Below are 14938 nucleotides of genomic sequence, written 5' to 3' on the forward strand. Positions count from 1 at the left end.
TAACAACCCTGATTGAATATATTCATATTAGGGTACGCATTCTCTTTAAAATGAGATATTATATGTGATTTTGCGAAAATTACTTCATAAGATATAGGAGAAAATATTTAGGGGGTCAAGGTGTACTTTTGAAAAAACACGTATGTTGTATCTCGTAAACGGCTATACCGATCGTTATGAAACTTTCAAAATCATTTCTTAGGCCCAAAAAACCATATACGCAAATTTTGGGCGAAATCGAAAGGGGTCGGGTGTTAAAATAAAAAAAAACTAGGCGTTTTGTCATGGAATATCCTAATGGTTTGATGTAACTTTCGGAAAGATTCAAGTCATATAATTACCCAAACCTCCTGCATTTCAGATAATTATTAATAGCCACTTCCTCATCAGGATGCACAAAGGAATAATATGGGGGGGGGCGGACTTTCCTTTAGCTCAGAAATTGTTTAATTTTTTCCTTCCCTTAGAGACTCCACTGAATATTCACATTCAACTTTCATATACTAAAAAAATATATTAAATTATGTACATTATTTATACCAAATTTTATAAAGAACAAATATACTACGCCAACCATAATTAGTTTAACAGAGGGCTCCACAGCTTTGGCTTAAGGGGGAAAAATGCACCACCTCCGTTCACCATCCTTTACTCTTGGGTTCTGACAAAATTCTCATTGAAATGAAGAACCGCAAGAACGAGCCAAGCCTACATTCCGTGGAATGAATAGTGGGTGTTTTTAGGAGCGAAATGAATGAAGAAGCAAAGTTTGGCACGAGTTATCAACCATTTGTTTTTCATTGTTGGATATGATATTAACCAGGCACACTGCAATCAATATTAAATAAAATAACAAATATTTAAAAAAAAAAATAATAATAAATAAATAAAATACATTTAAAGAAAATAGGTCTTCGAGCAAACAAATAGGCGCGAAACTCCGACCAAATAGATTTTCGAGTGAAAAACTAAATTGAATTAAATTAAATAGCCATTAATTCCAATGGTAGACTGGTTTCGTCCTATTTGGGACTCGTCACTACCGTGCGGGAAATCTGGCTTGTGACTATAACACCGAAAAGAGAAACTAAGCTTAAACATAACAAATCGTCCCAAATAGGACGAAACCGGTCTAACGTTGGAATTTCTGCCTATTTAATTTAATTAAGTTTTTCACTCGAAAATCTATTTGGTCCGAGTTTCGCGCCTTTTTGTTTGCTCGAAGACCTATCGGTACGAGATATTAGTAAATTTTTAAATATCTTCAAATTTGTTAAGGGTTAAGCTTTATTATCCCTTTTCTTAATGGACTAATCTACTTATTCGCTAATTTTATTGTTTATGGATGACTCGCGAGCTGCTAAGACTGTGTTTGAATGTTTACGTACCGCGAGTTACAGATCTAAGTGGGAATATCGTACGTCTTCCCTGGATCGCCGATATGGTCGTGAATGTTCGAGAGACGTTGCTGACACTCTGCGTAAATGGTACTAATAAGTTGTAGATCCTGCAGTTGGGGAGTCGGCCACCCGTTTGTGGAAAACTGATTTGGAGAAACATCAGAGCTTGTCGATGTACAATTGTAAAGAGAAGCCAGGGCTGGAGCCCTTTTACAATTATGATAGAGGCAGTCATTTGTTTTTTCTTGCTCGTGGAGGGTCGCTACCAACGGCACTGCGTATTTATCGAGTGTTTGAAGGGGACCCATCCGCTTTGTGGGGAATCATCTGAAGATATTGAACACAATCTATTTAACTGCGATTAAATCTTCTCCGCTCCACCACACAATGCTTGCTCGGCCGATTGCTTGGGTTTTGGACGACCGTATAATTGGCCATTAATAGCCGAAACGAAAACTCGTCTTTTAGCATGGGCTGAACTAAGATTAAATTTTACGATGACGTAGCAATCTCTATTCGACACCTGGCGCTGCTGCTGTTACTGTTGATATTGTTGTTTATATATATATTTTTTATTACGATATTTGAACTGTTTAATTTAATTTTTATTTTGGTCTTATTTAAATATTGCACTAAATTCTAGTTTGGTATTGTAAAATGATCCGATGTGTTTCCATTTCGTAATAAACTTTAAAAGATTTAACTATCGTTTTAGATAGGACATTTTACTAACCTATGCGTTGGAAGTACGGATCACTTAAAAGGAATCACCAGCAATTTCATTTCAAATGATTTTCCTCTCAACGCATGGGTTTAGAAAACTGATACAAGCAATTAAATTATTTTTCATAAGGTGAACATGCTATTTCAATTGAAAGCTGTGGAGCGAACTCTAAACACTCAAAAAGCGCATTTTTAAAACAACCAATAAAATTTTTTTCATATTTTACATATTTTTATTTTGAGGTCATATTAACTTCATGAAAGAGAAAGTTTTAAACCAACAGGATTGTGGCGATTGAAGACTCAGCCACTTACAAAAGCCGAGAACGATTCCGCTGACTGTAATCAACGCGGCGCCTGATATGGTGTAAGAATCCGCCGGATCGTGAAAGAGGGCTATTTGAAAGATGAACGAGAGCAATATATCCGGGACGGTTCTCGCGATGACCGCTGGTCCGGCGCTCTCCAGATGGAGCGCCGCGGCTTGGAACGTTAACGCCAGGAAACTGCACACGCCCATTAAAATACTATAGACGTTTTCCAACTTGGAGGGGTCGGGAATCGAGGCTCTTCCTGAAACTGCCGTCATTATTGTTCCTATTACAACACCAATTATAGAGCTATGGAATAGTAACGGGGCGCTAGTGTACTGTTTCAGTTTGGACAAAGTAATGGCGAATACAGAATTGATCACCATAGTAGAGAGAGCTGAGATAAGGCCAAAAATTTCACTCTTTGTGGAAAAGTCGTCAACTTCTTTTTGGAAAATCATCAGAGGTACTTTAGTTATAACAATCAAGCCGAGTGTCGATAGAACCAACGACACGAAAAGGGGTCTTGTCATCTTTTCTGAAAAGAAATAAAATTTAAAATCAATAAAAAGGAAAATACATAATCCTAATTAATTGAAAATACGAAGTTCTCCTAAAAAACATCGCTCTCGTGTGCTTTTCGCTTAAAACCGTTACAAGAGGGAAAAATATTCGGTTTTCAAAGGCAAGTTTGAAATTAATTTATATATAAAGTGGGTTTTTGTAGGAATATATTTTGACATAGTCGCCAAGATTAATCAAAACCTGTACTAACGGTGACATTTCTTACAAAAACAAATTGTTTATTTTTGTTATGAGAGCTATAGTGTTTATTTTTCCAGTATTTATCTCACACCTGAGAATGAAAATTAGAAGAAACATTCTCAACACCAAAATAATTATTTTAAGTCCATCAACAGTACCTAATCGAACAAAACTTAGAAGATTATTATTAGAAAACTATAAACGCTATAAACGTAAAATTAATAGAGCACCAGTAATTCTTTGGCAATATTAAACTAAGATATATTCTATAATCAGCGATGATACGGTAATTCAAGTTTCGGTTATAGTGCAGCAAAGCAGACAGAGGACGATGATATCAACCAGAATACAATCAAAGGCTATTTTCAAAGTGAAAATGGAAATTCATGAATTGAGAAAGAAGCCAGCTGAATATACTAAATTTAAAAGTGAACGTCAAATTTCAGAATAATTGGAGAAGCCCCTGTAGCACATAAAGTCGTTTTAGGGTCGGGGTCCGGTCGAAAGGTTGTTTTATAGTCGACGACCAAATGCCGACTTAAAAACGTCTGAACGTTTTTCGTCACCGAAGCCCTAGGTCATTTTTTGGAACTATTTATGGTCGATATGCCAACCATTATCCGACTTAAAATAGACCTTACATCTAATTATTGTATTCGATATTAAGTTTTTTTCCTATTTCATATATATGGTTGGCTTGGTTTAATAAAGTCGTAACTCTAACTTAATAACGACGTAAGTTAGAGTTACGACTTTATTCACCCAAGCCAACGATGAGGTGATGTAATTTTACAATATTTGATAAATCAGTTTTGGGTCGGAAATAAGCATTAATATAAAGTCGGCCCGACGTCGTTTTTGAGTCGGTTCTTAAGTCTATTAAAAGTCGGTAAAGATTAGAAGTTTTGTAGTCGGCCGACCCTTTTACCCCTAGGACATTTCGACCCTAAATCCAAGGTTGCAAAATGTGCCTTTTTCAAACCAGATAGTTTCGTTCATATCTTTCAAATGGCTTAACGGTATTAGGTGAAATTAGATTTTTTCAGGGAAAAAGGATGAAATTAATGCACTAAGATTTGAGACGATCGGATAACGGGATATCTGAGTTAAACTCATGTGGTAAAGAAAAATTATATTTTTAGTAAACATTTTTAAAAGACTGTGTTTTTAATGATATTGATTGAGCTTACACGGACCATTTAGAGGAGGTTTTGCACTTTCTTATAAGAAATCTAGTAACGGAAATATGACGAAAAATAATGTGTTCAGAAACTTTTCTCACCGACTGTACTGCACTAAATGTTATAAAATTTGATGGATTGTTTTTTTTTTGTTAAACTCAATTTTCTTCATTAAAGCAAAACATACAGTTGGTGTTGTGGTTAACTAAAAGTATTTGTAGTGTCCGGCCTTGGATAACCTTAAATGCCTATTTTATTTAGTTATTGCCTGCACAATGGAACTAAACCACGGACTTGTGAATAGTGCAGTCTGTCTATTTCTATTAATTAAAGTATGCACTAAAGTGACGTTATAATGTACCTGCACTATAACCATTAGTTTGTCTCTCACCCACTTTATGATTGAAAGATTCATTACCGCTTATGAGTAGTTTTCCTTTTTCCTCGTTGGTTCATAATCTATTATCTAGCTTTAATACGGATTATCTTGTGATGGGGGAGCTTGAGCTCCACTAAGCTGCAATGCAGCTATCTGAATAACAAACCAGTTTTTCCTTACAAAAAATTCGAAACATAAATTCAGCGTCGCGATCAAAAGTAAAACTTCAATTTCTTGGTATGCATGATTTCGTAATTTCCGGGCCCGTTTTTTATTGTAAAAATTATTTAAATTAAAAAACATTAACCTGTAGAACCACTTTTTTATGAAAACCTATATTTACAGAAAAAGTGCAAAACGTCATTTGAATTCAGAATGTCAACTTACCTTTGAGAAACATTATTGCTAAAAGCGATACTACAACTGGAGAACAGAAAACGATGGCATTTGCTTTCGCCAACGGAAGATTTTCGTAAGCCTCGTAACGGAAGTATACTGAGAACGAGAAAGTCACCCCTGATAAAAACAGAACCGACGCTGAGTTCCGATGGTATAGCTTTTCTCCAGTCAAAACGCACCACGGAATCGATAAAAAGAAACTGAATAAGCTCCTGATTAGCAATAATTCTCCTGTTGAAAACATGGACACCATAATTTAATTTTCTTTAAAATGAATTATAAATTACTTCATGAATTAACTAGATAATAAGCTGAAGTCAGTTTTTACAAAAATTCTCGTCAGTCTCAATCCCTAATAGCACAATCCTTTTTAAATAGCCGGCTTTTAAATAGATTTTTAAAACAAAAGTGTATAGGTTTTGATGTATAACTCGTTCTTTACACGTCGAAATTTCGGAAAACAGTTGTCAGAATGTGCTTTACTAGGTAAAAATTTCTGATATCTGTAAGTACCGTCTATATTTATATTTTTTTTGGGATTTTTATAAACACAAATGAAAACAATCTAAACCATAGTGACTTGACCAGAGCACACTTCATGTACTTATAGCAACAGTTTGAACTATGAACGAAGGATGAATTTTTTTATTTTCCATTAGACGTGAGAACCCGCAGTTAAATCATCCGGTTAATCGAAATAAAATCATAAGTCACCTTAAAGGTACAATGAAATGCCCAAAGAACCTATAATATATCGATTTCTAATCCAAAAAAGTTCGACAACGATAATTTCAATTTTTTACCGATTAAATTCCATTTTTAGTTAATTGAAAACCTTTGAAAAACGGGCCTTTGCGATTTAGACTTCTTAAAACTGTATTTGTTGCCAACCCAGGTAAGCAACAGACTACCAAATACCGCAAAGCTAACACTTGAAACTATCAGCCAATGAGAGAGCGCATCTCTTTGGTAAATTATTGGGTGTTTAAAAGGCGAGGGAAATCGTCAAAACGCAGAAATTGCACTTTATTTTCATCAAGACAAGACACGTTTTATATTTCGTGGTTTCTTAAATTTGTATTTTAATATGGATGAGCAAACTTCAGGATCTCAACCCTATATGTTTGAGCCAAGAATAGAAGTATCAGAGAAAAAGCTTTTGGCCTTGTAAACAAACCTTTCCGAAGATTTATAAAATCGATAGGAATGATTTTAACATTCTTGAGTAAGTTTGTGAGTGATAAAATTTTGTTTTATGAAATTTAAATTTTTGAGGTTTGAATAGGAAATATCGATATGTTGCGTATTGCAATTCTATTTATGTTGCACGCTTGAAATTGGGCAACAAAATAAGAACTCATATTCCAAGTAGCGGGTAAATAAAATAAGAGAGACATTTCCAGAAGAATCGGGAGAGTAAACAGAATTTAAATATCTTCGATACCGAGATTTTAATAATAATTATCAGCTTGGCTAATACCCGAGGCACCACCTTAGGCCAAAGTCATCAAGCAACTTTTGAAGCCATTAATTCGGGTGGCCGAGTTACAACGCGAGTCAACAGCTCCCTAAACTATTACCATTAAACTCTATAAGTTTATATGGAAGGGGAAACGGAAGAGTTCGGGGGGAAACCCCTTAAACCAGAGGGGAGAGAACTTGCAAACTCAGCCAGGAAGGAGTTGTTCCGAGTTTTCACCCAGTGCCACGAGCTGGGATTGAATTCGACTCCTCTTGCTGCGGGGCGTAAGTTCTAAGCACTCCACCAACTCACCTTAAATACTCGTCAACAATTTCTGACTTCGTAAATACCATACCAAAGGTATATAGACTACATGGACTAGATATAAAATGGACGTGTAGGTTCGCAAAAAGACAGAATTCTGATTATCAAGAGCGAATTGGGACATACTTCTGATCCTCAAGGGTCAGAAGAATTGGATTTCTAGGGAAAGAGACAGACCTTGGCGGAAGAACTATAAAAGAATGCGCGATTAAGTCGCGCTGGGATATCCCAATTAACTTAACTTAAAATAAAGGAAAACCCTCGCATAAAGTCGTGAATGAGACTCTGATATCCAACCAGCTAAATCAGATCCTTCCAGAGTATTCCGACCAGAAGATCATGGTCCAAACTGCTGTTACTCCGGGAAAAAATGCCCTCAACACCCTCAAATCAACTGTTAATCACCCAAAATCTAGCCGTCCCTAGAGAAGAAACCCAGAAGGAAGAGACCGATTCCCTCACCTAGCAGGACATTTCAGACCGACACCCGAATTACCTACCCCATCGTCAGCTTGTAAGAAGTCTTACCGTAGACGAGTAATAAAGAGAGAAAGAGAACAGAGAAAAGAATAAATGCGTAAACAAGCAACCCCCAAAGACGTCCCGTTCTGTGAAGTGCGTGAGTCGTGCATCTTGCGTAAACCGAGGAACGCGAAAACCCGTAAACGTGATAAGTAGAAAATTATCATACCCCTCCCCCACCATTGTACCCAGGGTCGAAATTTGAAGTAGCCAGTGAAACGTACGAGAATAATTCTTAGAAAGAAGGGATAAACCCTCGCTATTGTTCGGAGAAAGGTTAAACACGGGTCCGTCCCCTCGAGTTGAGAGCTCATTCCGTTTCGTGTATTTATATAGTTAGGATTACATTTTTCGTTCGTGCTTTACCCTCGCTTTTATCATCTTTGAGTTAATTATTTGCCATTGTTTTTTTGTAGAACTTTTAATTGTAGCATTTTAATTATAGTGTTTATTTTTAGTGTAAGTGTACATATATTTCTGTCCCCTGGTTATTTTAAGCCCAAGATGGCTGAGGTTATATACACCGGCGCTAATCCCATAGAAAACCGTAAGTGATAATTTCATTAACAAATTTAAGGTCAAATAGTGTATATTTTGTGTTTAGATTCCCCGCTTATTTTGAAAAGCTAAGATAACCATAGTTGAGATGGCCTAACCATCAGTAGAGGAAAATAGAATTATTCCCTCAGTTCCCCCTCATTTTTTATTTTGTATCAAGTGTTTTATAAATAAGTGTTATAGTAAGATTTTGTGATTGATTAAAAACAAAGGGTTTCCATTCTGAATTCGAATCTCCCTTTTTTATTTTTCTTTCCCTTGTATGTAACCCCCTCTCTCGGATTTAATTCACCCCACGATAAGGCAATGACTCGCAATTTTTCACCATCTTCCCCCGCCTTGAGAAAGGGCTAGGAATAATTTCCGAACCGTACTCGTTATCCCAACCGATACGATACGTTGTTTAAAAAATATATTTTTACGATTTTCCGAAAGCAGTTGCAAGGGGTAGCAGAAACAGCATCAGAGCTTGGTTCACCACTAGTAACGCTTAGTACTTTATTTAATACACTTGGTACTGCGCCACGCTTAAGATGTTGTTGAACATACTGCTAAGCTAAAGGGTCAAATCCAATCGTCCTATCTCCCCAGTCTCTTAAGCCCCTGGCTTTTAATTTGAACATTCTTTGGAAAATAATAATACTTTATACCCTTATCGATAGTATAGTGGCGAGTATTGTCACAGTTAAAAACGGTGCATTTATATCCACCAGGCAGCTTCCAAATTAAGTTAAACCTGAAACAAATGTTCAAAAATTTTTGTGTAAATATTATTAAAATTATTTCGAAGAACTGAATATGAAACTGCTATGGTAATAGTGCAAAACACGAAATTAACAATTCCAATAATTGTGATAAAAACTTCTATTGTCGTTATTAAAATAAAGAGAAATTTATGTAGACGACTTTTCTCGCCTACCAAACTCCCGATAATTTCCGAAAGAGATGCGCTCTCTCATTGGCCGAGAGTTTCACGTGTTAGCTTCGCGGCGCGGTAATTGGTTGTCTGTTGCTTACCGGATATCACGGCAAATATAGTTGTACGAGGTCTAAATCGCAAAGGCCCGTTTTTTCGAAAGTTTTGATTTAATTAACAATTGAATTTTATCGATAAGAAATTGAGATGACCATTTTCAAACTTTTTTGTATTATAAATCGTTAAATTATAGGTTCCTTAGGCATTTCATTATCCCTTTAAGGTAACTTTAGGCTTGGAATTTCGGGTCTCTTCGTACAGCGTGTGGGGGGATATTTTGAGTACACTTCAAAATCAAAAATATGATCTTAAGACGATTGAGATAATTATTTTTTATTTTTCTTAGCTACAGTTAGATGCGAGTTCAACAAGTTTGCTAAATCAACATATATTCACGTTTTATATATATTCTATCAATAACTATATACAAAAACTATCCACTCATAAGTATAGAGTTGAGATTTTCAGGATATATTTACTGGCAAGGGCAACTTTTAATTTGTATATTTTAAGTTTCGTAGTGATTTTTTTCATCGAAACGTGCCAGACTATTTATTTTAATGATAAAGTTGTAGGGCGTTTTCTCGAAAATAGAAAGAACATTTATTCTTTCGAAAAAGATCAGTTTTCCTTTAAATATTACGTCTTGGACAATAACAATTTGGTACTACCTAAAGTAGCTTTTGCGGAAGAATTTCATTATAAGCCTAACAATGTTCAGTGTACCAAAGAAGAAGTTTTTCTTTCAATCAAACAATTAGACATTCAAGACCTACTAGATTCATCAGTCATCAAATCATAATTGTTTTGTTTAACATTAAACAAAAGATATAAGAGCAACTGTCCGCTTTATCTTTTCCATCTGCATTATGATAAGGCCCTTCTGATTCGAGATGGCAATGAATCCAACCAGGTCTTTGAAAAAATTATTTTACTAGAGCGTGGTTCCATCTTTTAATGGCCAAAGAAGCTAAAATTTAAAGTCAGGTAAAAGATAACTTTGAGTTCGAGTCAGTATTCCCATTCAGTTGTGTTGAGTTGGAGATCTATATTAAACCCTTAAAAGATAGGAATTTCGTATAATCGTGGGCCATGTTCAGAAACCAGTGGCAAAATTCAAATCTTTAAGTAGTGCTTAATGTAGGGCTGCTCGGGAAGGATGGAAGTGGTGGTGGTCAATAACTCTCCAGACATATCTCCTTGACAATCCAAAGTCGTTGCTAAGGTCCTGACGCTTACTCGAGGGTAAGCAGCAAAGTAGGCTAAAACGATATCTTCATGTTGTTGAGATGATAACCCGATCCTCGGACCTCGGATTGACATTACCATCAATTTCAAAGTCACAAAAAAACTCGGGAGGGCAGTGCGTTGATATGGTCTTTGATTAGGTTTGACCTTCTTAATAATTAACTAACTCTCCAATTGCCTTCACCAAAAAATAACTAAACGCGCGCTGTTCCAATGAATAACGTGGCTTTTTTACTGAATAACTTGTTAGAATAATTTTAAAAACCGAAGACATGACTTTAAAAACTAAATGAAAATTGTGTCTCGTTTCGCGAAAACCAATGTTTTTTTTTGGTATCTAGTAGGTCTTAAATATCCTATTTTTGATTGTATGCAAAACGTATTTTTTTATACACTTAATGTGTAATTTATTTTGAAAAAGCTACACTAAAGCTATAAGGTTGTACCAACTGGTTTTTGTTAATGACGTAATATTTAAGGCGAGAATGAATGTTTATTAAAGTTTTTATTGTCGAGGTTTCCGTTTGGGCATCCCTGATGAAGAGTTTCTGCTTCAGCGACTGGGCATGCGTAACAAATTATTTCTTAATGGTTTAGATGATAGTGCCAAGATTAATCAGTTTGCGAGAAGAGCAGCATAGTCGGAGAGGACTTTATTGAAGCCCCTATTTGTCGAATTCCAAAGAATCGTTGTGTAAGCGTCAGGGACATCTACCACTATTCTAGGAAATAGGCTTCGTCCAAAAAATGTGGAGAAATCGAAAGCAAAATCAGCAAGACCAGCCAGACACGCGAATAGAAGGGCCGGACTGGCTATGAACTGGCCCCACCGGCCATGCAATTACGTTGGCCCCATTTCCCATTAAAGCCAAATTTTTCCTCTTCGGCCCTCAGTTTAAGTTGGCACCGATCTGACCGGCGAACGCCGCTTACCCACCTGAGTCAGTCCGGTCCTGGATGGCGGCTGGACATTGGCAACGTTTTGATTTTCGGTTTAACAATTGCCTCTTTTATTCAAACAATGATAGAATCTTTTTGATTATTTTAAAAGTTTTAAGTTGTTATTTTACGAAAAAATGTAGTGTTAAGATTTGAAATTTAAGGAAAAATTAGTCTTCGGAAACATTACAACGGTCATAAATTAACGAAACTGTTTCGTACCTGCGTACATAGTTTTTTCTTCAGTCACAAAAACGGACGTGAGACAGTACATGATTCCACTTAATGTTCCAAGGGCAATTCCTTTGAAACTCACACCGGATTTATAAGTGGCCGTGTTATTCTCTGCGGTGGTTAGTTGCCTATCTCGATCATTTGCATCGTTCACTTCCAGAGATTCAGATATAGAGTTGTAATTCGGCGTTGGTCGTTGTGTCAAACTTTGCGTATTTATCGAGTAGTTCTATAAATAATAAATACCAACATTTTTAATAACAGTAGCTTATTATATAGCTAATTTCATTAACGCTCCCAGGAAACTTTCCATTTATAATTTAAAATATTTTATGAGAGCGACCAGAGAGAGAGTTCACATGTCGATTTCGGAGGTGAAACGTTTTCAGTGCCAAATAATATTTTTTTAACTTAATAGTAGTTTCTTTTTTAAATAAGTAAATAGTACCAGCTGATTCGACATTTTAGGATTTAGCATCATATTTAATATTTTTTGGATTTTGCCTTATTAGACTTGTTTCGATTTAAATTATTAAATTATTCAAAAATAAAGGTACTTATTATTTACATGTTGGGTATTCCTAATGAAATTTATTTTACATTTGTTAACGGATTGCCCAAACTTATAAAGTTTTGGTATTTCTATTGACTGAAACCACAAAATAAGGCAGCCCACTGTTTCTCAAGTTGAAATGTATTATTGTCGAGATCGAAAAAGAGTGATCAGTGTGAAAATTCTTCAAAACTACTCTTTATAAAGGCACACGTTTGCAAATAGGTAGATTTCAACCCATCTTCCTATTTCTACGGTTAACCTAATGAATTTGAGAAATATTATAATATTTTTTTTTCAGAAGGGTATTCCAAATATTTTATGAATTTATATTTGAGGAATAAGATGATAAAATTTATTAGGAAAGTTTTGAATGGAGTCTAAAAAAGTAACTACATCTATGGTAGACAATCCTAAATTTCTTCGTACACGTTTGCTAAACCTGTCTTATAATAGGCAATTTGTACTTGAATTATTGTTAAGCAGAAGTGCCTTAAAATAAAGAGAAATGGCTTCAAAATTATAGAAAATAGCTTGAAAATCAAAGTTGCGGAAAAGCTATCGTAATGTGTATATGTGTTGCGGTAAGTCATAGTAAAATTACTGAAAATGAATGTTAGTGATCCGAAGTGGAACTTAGTGGTCAGAAAATTACAAGACGTTGTTCAAAAAATTCAATCACTTACCATAATGTGACGCAAAAAAATCTGATATTTAGAAGGGAATGATCTGCAAATGACTAGAAGTGATACGCAATCACTTATCCAAAAGAAATCTGCAAATTAAAAGAAGTTTTAAATGAAGTCCGATAAACCCTTGCTATTTTGCTGTATACCAGCCTATGTTTTAAGAAAACTATAATCATTGAAGCCTTGAAGGTTTTTTTTAAATATTTTAAAGAAATATAAAATTTTATTTGATTATATTTTGACAGTGGTCTAAAATATCTGTCATCCATTTATATCAGATATAAATGTATTTATTTTAAAACGGCTTTCGTCAAATTGAGCCTTAAGAGTGTAAGATAAATAAAATAAAACCAATTTAGTTCGTTTATCTTTCACTTTTCTAGATTTGTAATAATTTTCCCTTTTATGTTAATTGGCTTGGAAAATATATTTAAGGAGTGTTTTCCAATTTTTTTTTCCTAGAAAATTAATATAGTGGTAAAGTATTATATAAAATTTAGAATATTGGAATATTTTTAATAAAATTAAAAATGCTGTAATTTTAAAAATACATGTCCACTTCTACCAACAATGTAAGTTTAAACCCGACCCAGTGGAAAGCTTACTTCTAATAGCTTCAATTCACGCTTAATTTTAAAATTTTGGCAGACACAAAAGGTTTAGTCCGTTAAATAATGTATCAAATAAATTGATTATAACTTTGTCTATTTATAATCAAATAAATTGTTTAATAGTAATTCATTTACAAATAAGTTGCAAATTACTTAATCATTTAACTTAGTTTCTTTTTATTAACCATTTTACTTAAATATACCCTAAGCAAAAACTATTACGCTTTAGTCTACCAATACTAGTAATAGTTTTAACATAAAACTGCACAAGCTAATAACAACAGTGTAACAGAAGAATTGATGATTTTAAATCAGGTTCAGACACTATAATATTTGCCCTCTCAAGAAATGCAGACGAACTCGTAGATGAAATATATTTTTTTCTTTTAAATTTTTACCCAGGAAAAAAACAAAAATCACAAAAAAAATCATAATCCGTCAAAAATGACAATGAGCGTGTGCAGAAAAGGCCGATATCGAATTATAAAACTATCGGTAGTATTGGACAATTTCAAAATCGTCGTGGTCTGTACTGCCGACATTAGTGATTTTTAACATACGGTCGATGGGGCCAATTTAAGTCTTCGACACCAAAAAAAAACAAGTATTTTACGTCCGCTTAAGCATTAAGTTTAGGATTTGACTGAAAACCCGGATATAGCATAACATACTCAAAATTGAATTTACACAATCGATATTTCGATGTCCGCCCCTTCTCCATATGTGCATTGCCATTTTTTGTCAGTTTTGCTTTTTACAGAAAAGCCTTCGATGATAAGAACACATCATCCGAACATTCCTAATATGGGCTTTCATTTATCAACTATTTAAAAAAGAGTCCCCGAAATACAAGAATCAGAATGCACACGTTTATTTCTTTATTATATCACATTTTTGTCCGTTTTCTTTTCCTATTCAAGGCTGAAATTTTAAGAAAGGGATTTTAAATTAAAAACATTTCCATCTGATAAATATGTTTATAAAAATTCTTAAAGGTAAAACATTACGGCAAATATTTAAAGCATTATATTACAAAATATTATTTTTAAATATTTTGCAATAAAATGGAAAATATTATTAAAAATATGTGTTTTTTTGTTCGTTATTCGCGTCTTCAATTTCGCCCGAAATCCTATTGGTAGCCATAGGTAATACGTTTCTGCCATACCTGAATACATTTTTGGTACGATTAAGACTGCAAGTTAATTTTCATATTTTACATAAGTCCCATACGTACGGATGCCCTAGATCTCAACAATCACCGTATTTACCATCGAAATAGAAATTAGACTAGACCCACGATCGGATTGAGGAGAGATATACCAGCTAGAAGGCCGCCATTACACAGTGTTTCGAAATGGACTTTTTTGGGACAAATTTAAATATGAATAAAATATATTAAATGTGTATATATTTTTGATCAGATTGATTAGCTCTATACGAATATATAACTTATATTCTTGTAACTGCCACCAGAGGGCTGAACGTTCCCCTCTCGGAATTTCGGTAAATTACTTTTTTCATTGAATGTATAGACTTAAGTTGAACGTAAATTTTAAATTTCAATAAATTTGGTTGAACAGAAGCTTTGTAATAAGCACTCAAAGCTACAATTTTAACCAAAATAAGGCTTTTTCAAAAGGCGATTTTCCAAAACATCGCAC

The 14938-nt window shown here is 34.5% G+C and overlaps 1 protein-coding gene across 1 annotated transcript; it reads right to left on the minus strand.

Moving 5' to 3' along the window:
• Positions 1 to 2367: 2367 nt before the first annotated feature.
• On the minus strand, positions 2368 to 12738 carry LOC149966653 (uncharacterized). The gene is made up of 3 exons (XM_090167563.1): positions 12661 to 12738; positions 11410 to 11650; positions 2368 to 2972 (listed from the first exon to the last, which is right to left on the minus strand). Exons 1-3 carry the CDS (start codon positions 12661 to 12663, stop codon positions 2368 to 2370), a joined length of 849 nt encoding a protein of 282 aa, XP_090023689.1. The 5' UTR covers positions 12664 to 12738.
• Between the last annotated feature and the right edge of the window lie 2200 nt (positions 12739 to 14938).

The sequence above is a fragment of the Leiobunum rupestre genome, chromosome 1 (assembly GCF_980474605.1).
Source record: "Leiobunum rupestre chromosome 1, qqLeiRupe1.1.hap1, whole genome shotgun sequence".
Classification (NCBI taxonomy): Eukaryota; Metazoa; Arthropoda; class Arachnida; order Opiliones; family Sclerosomatidae; genus Leiobunum; species Leiobunum rupestre.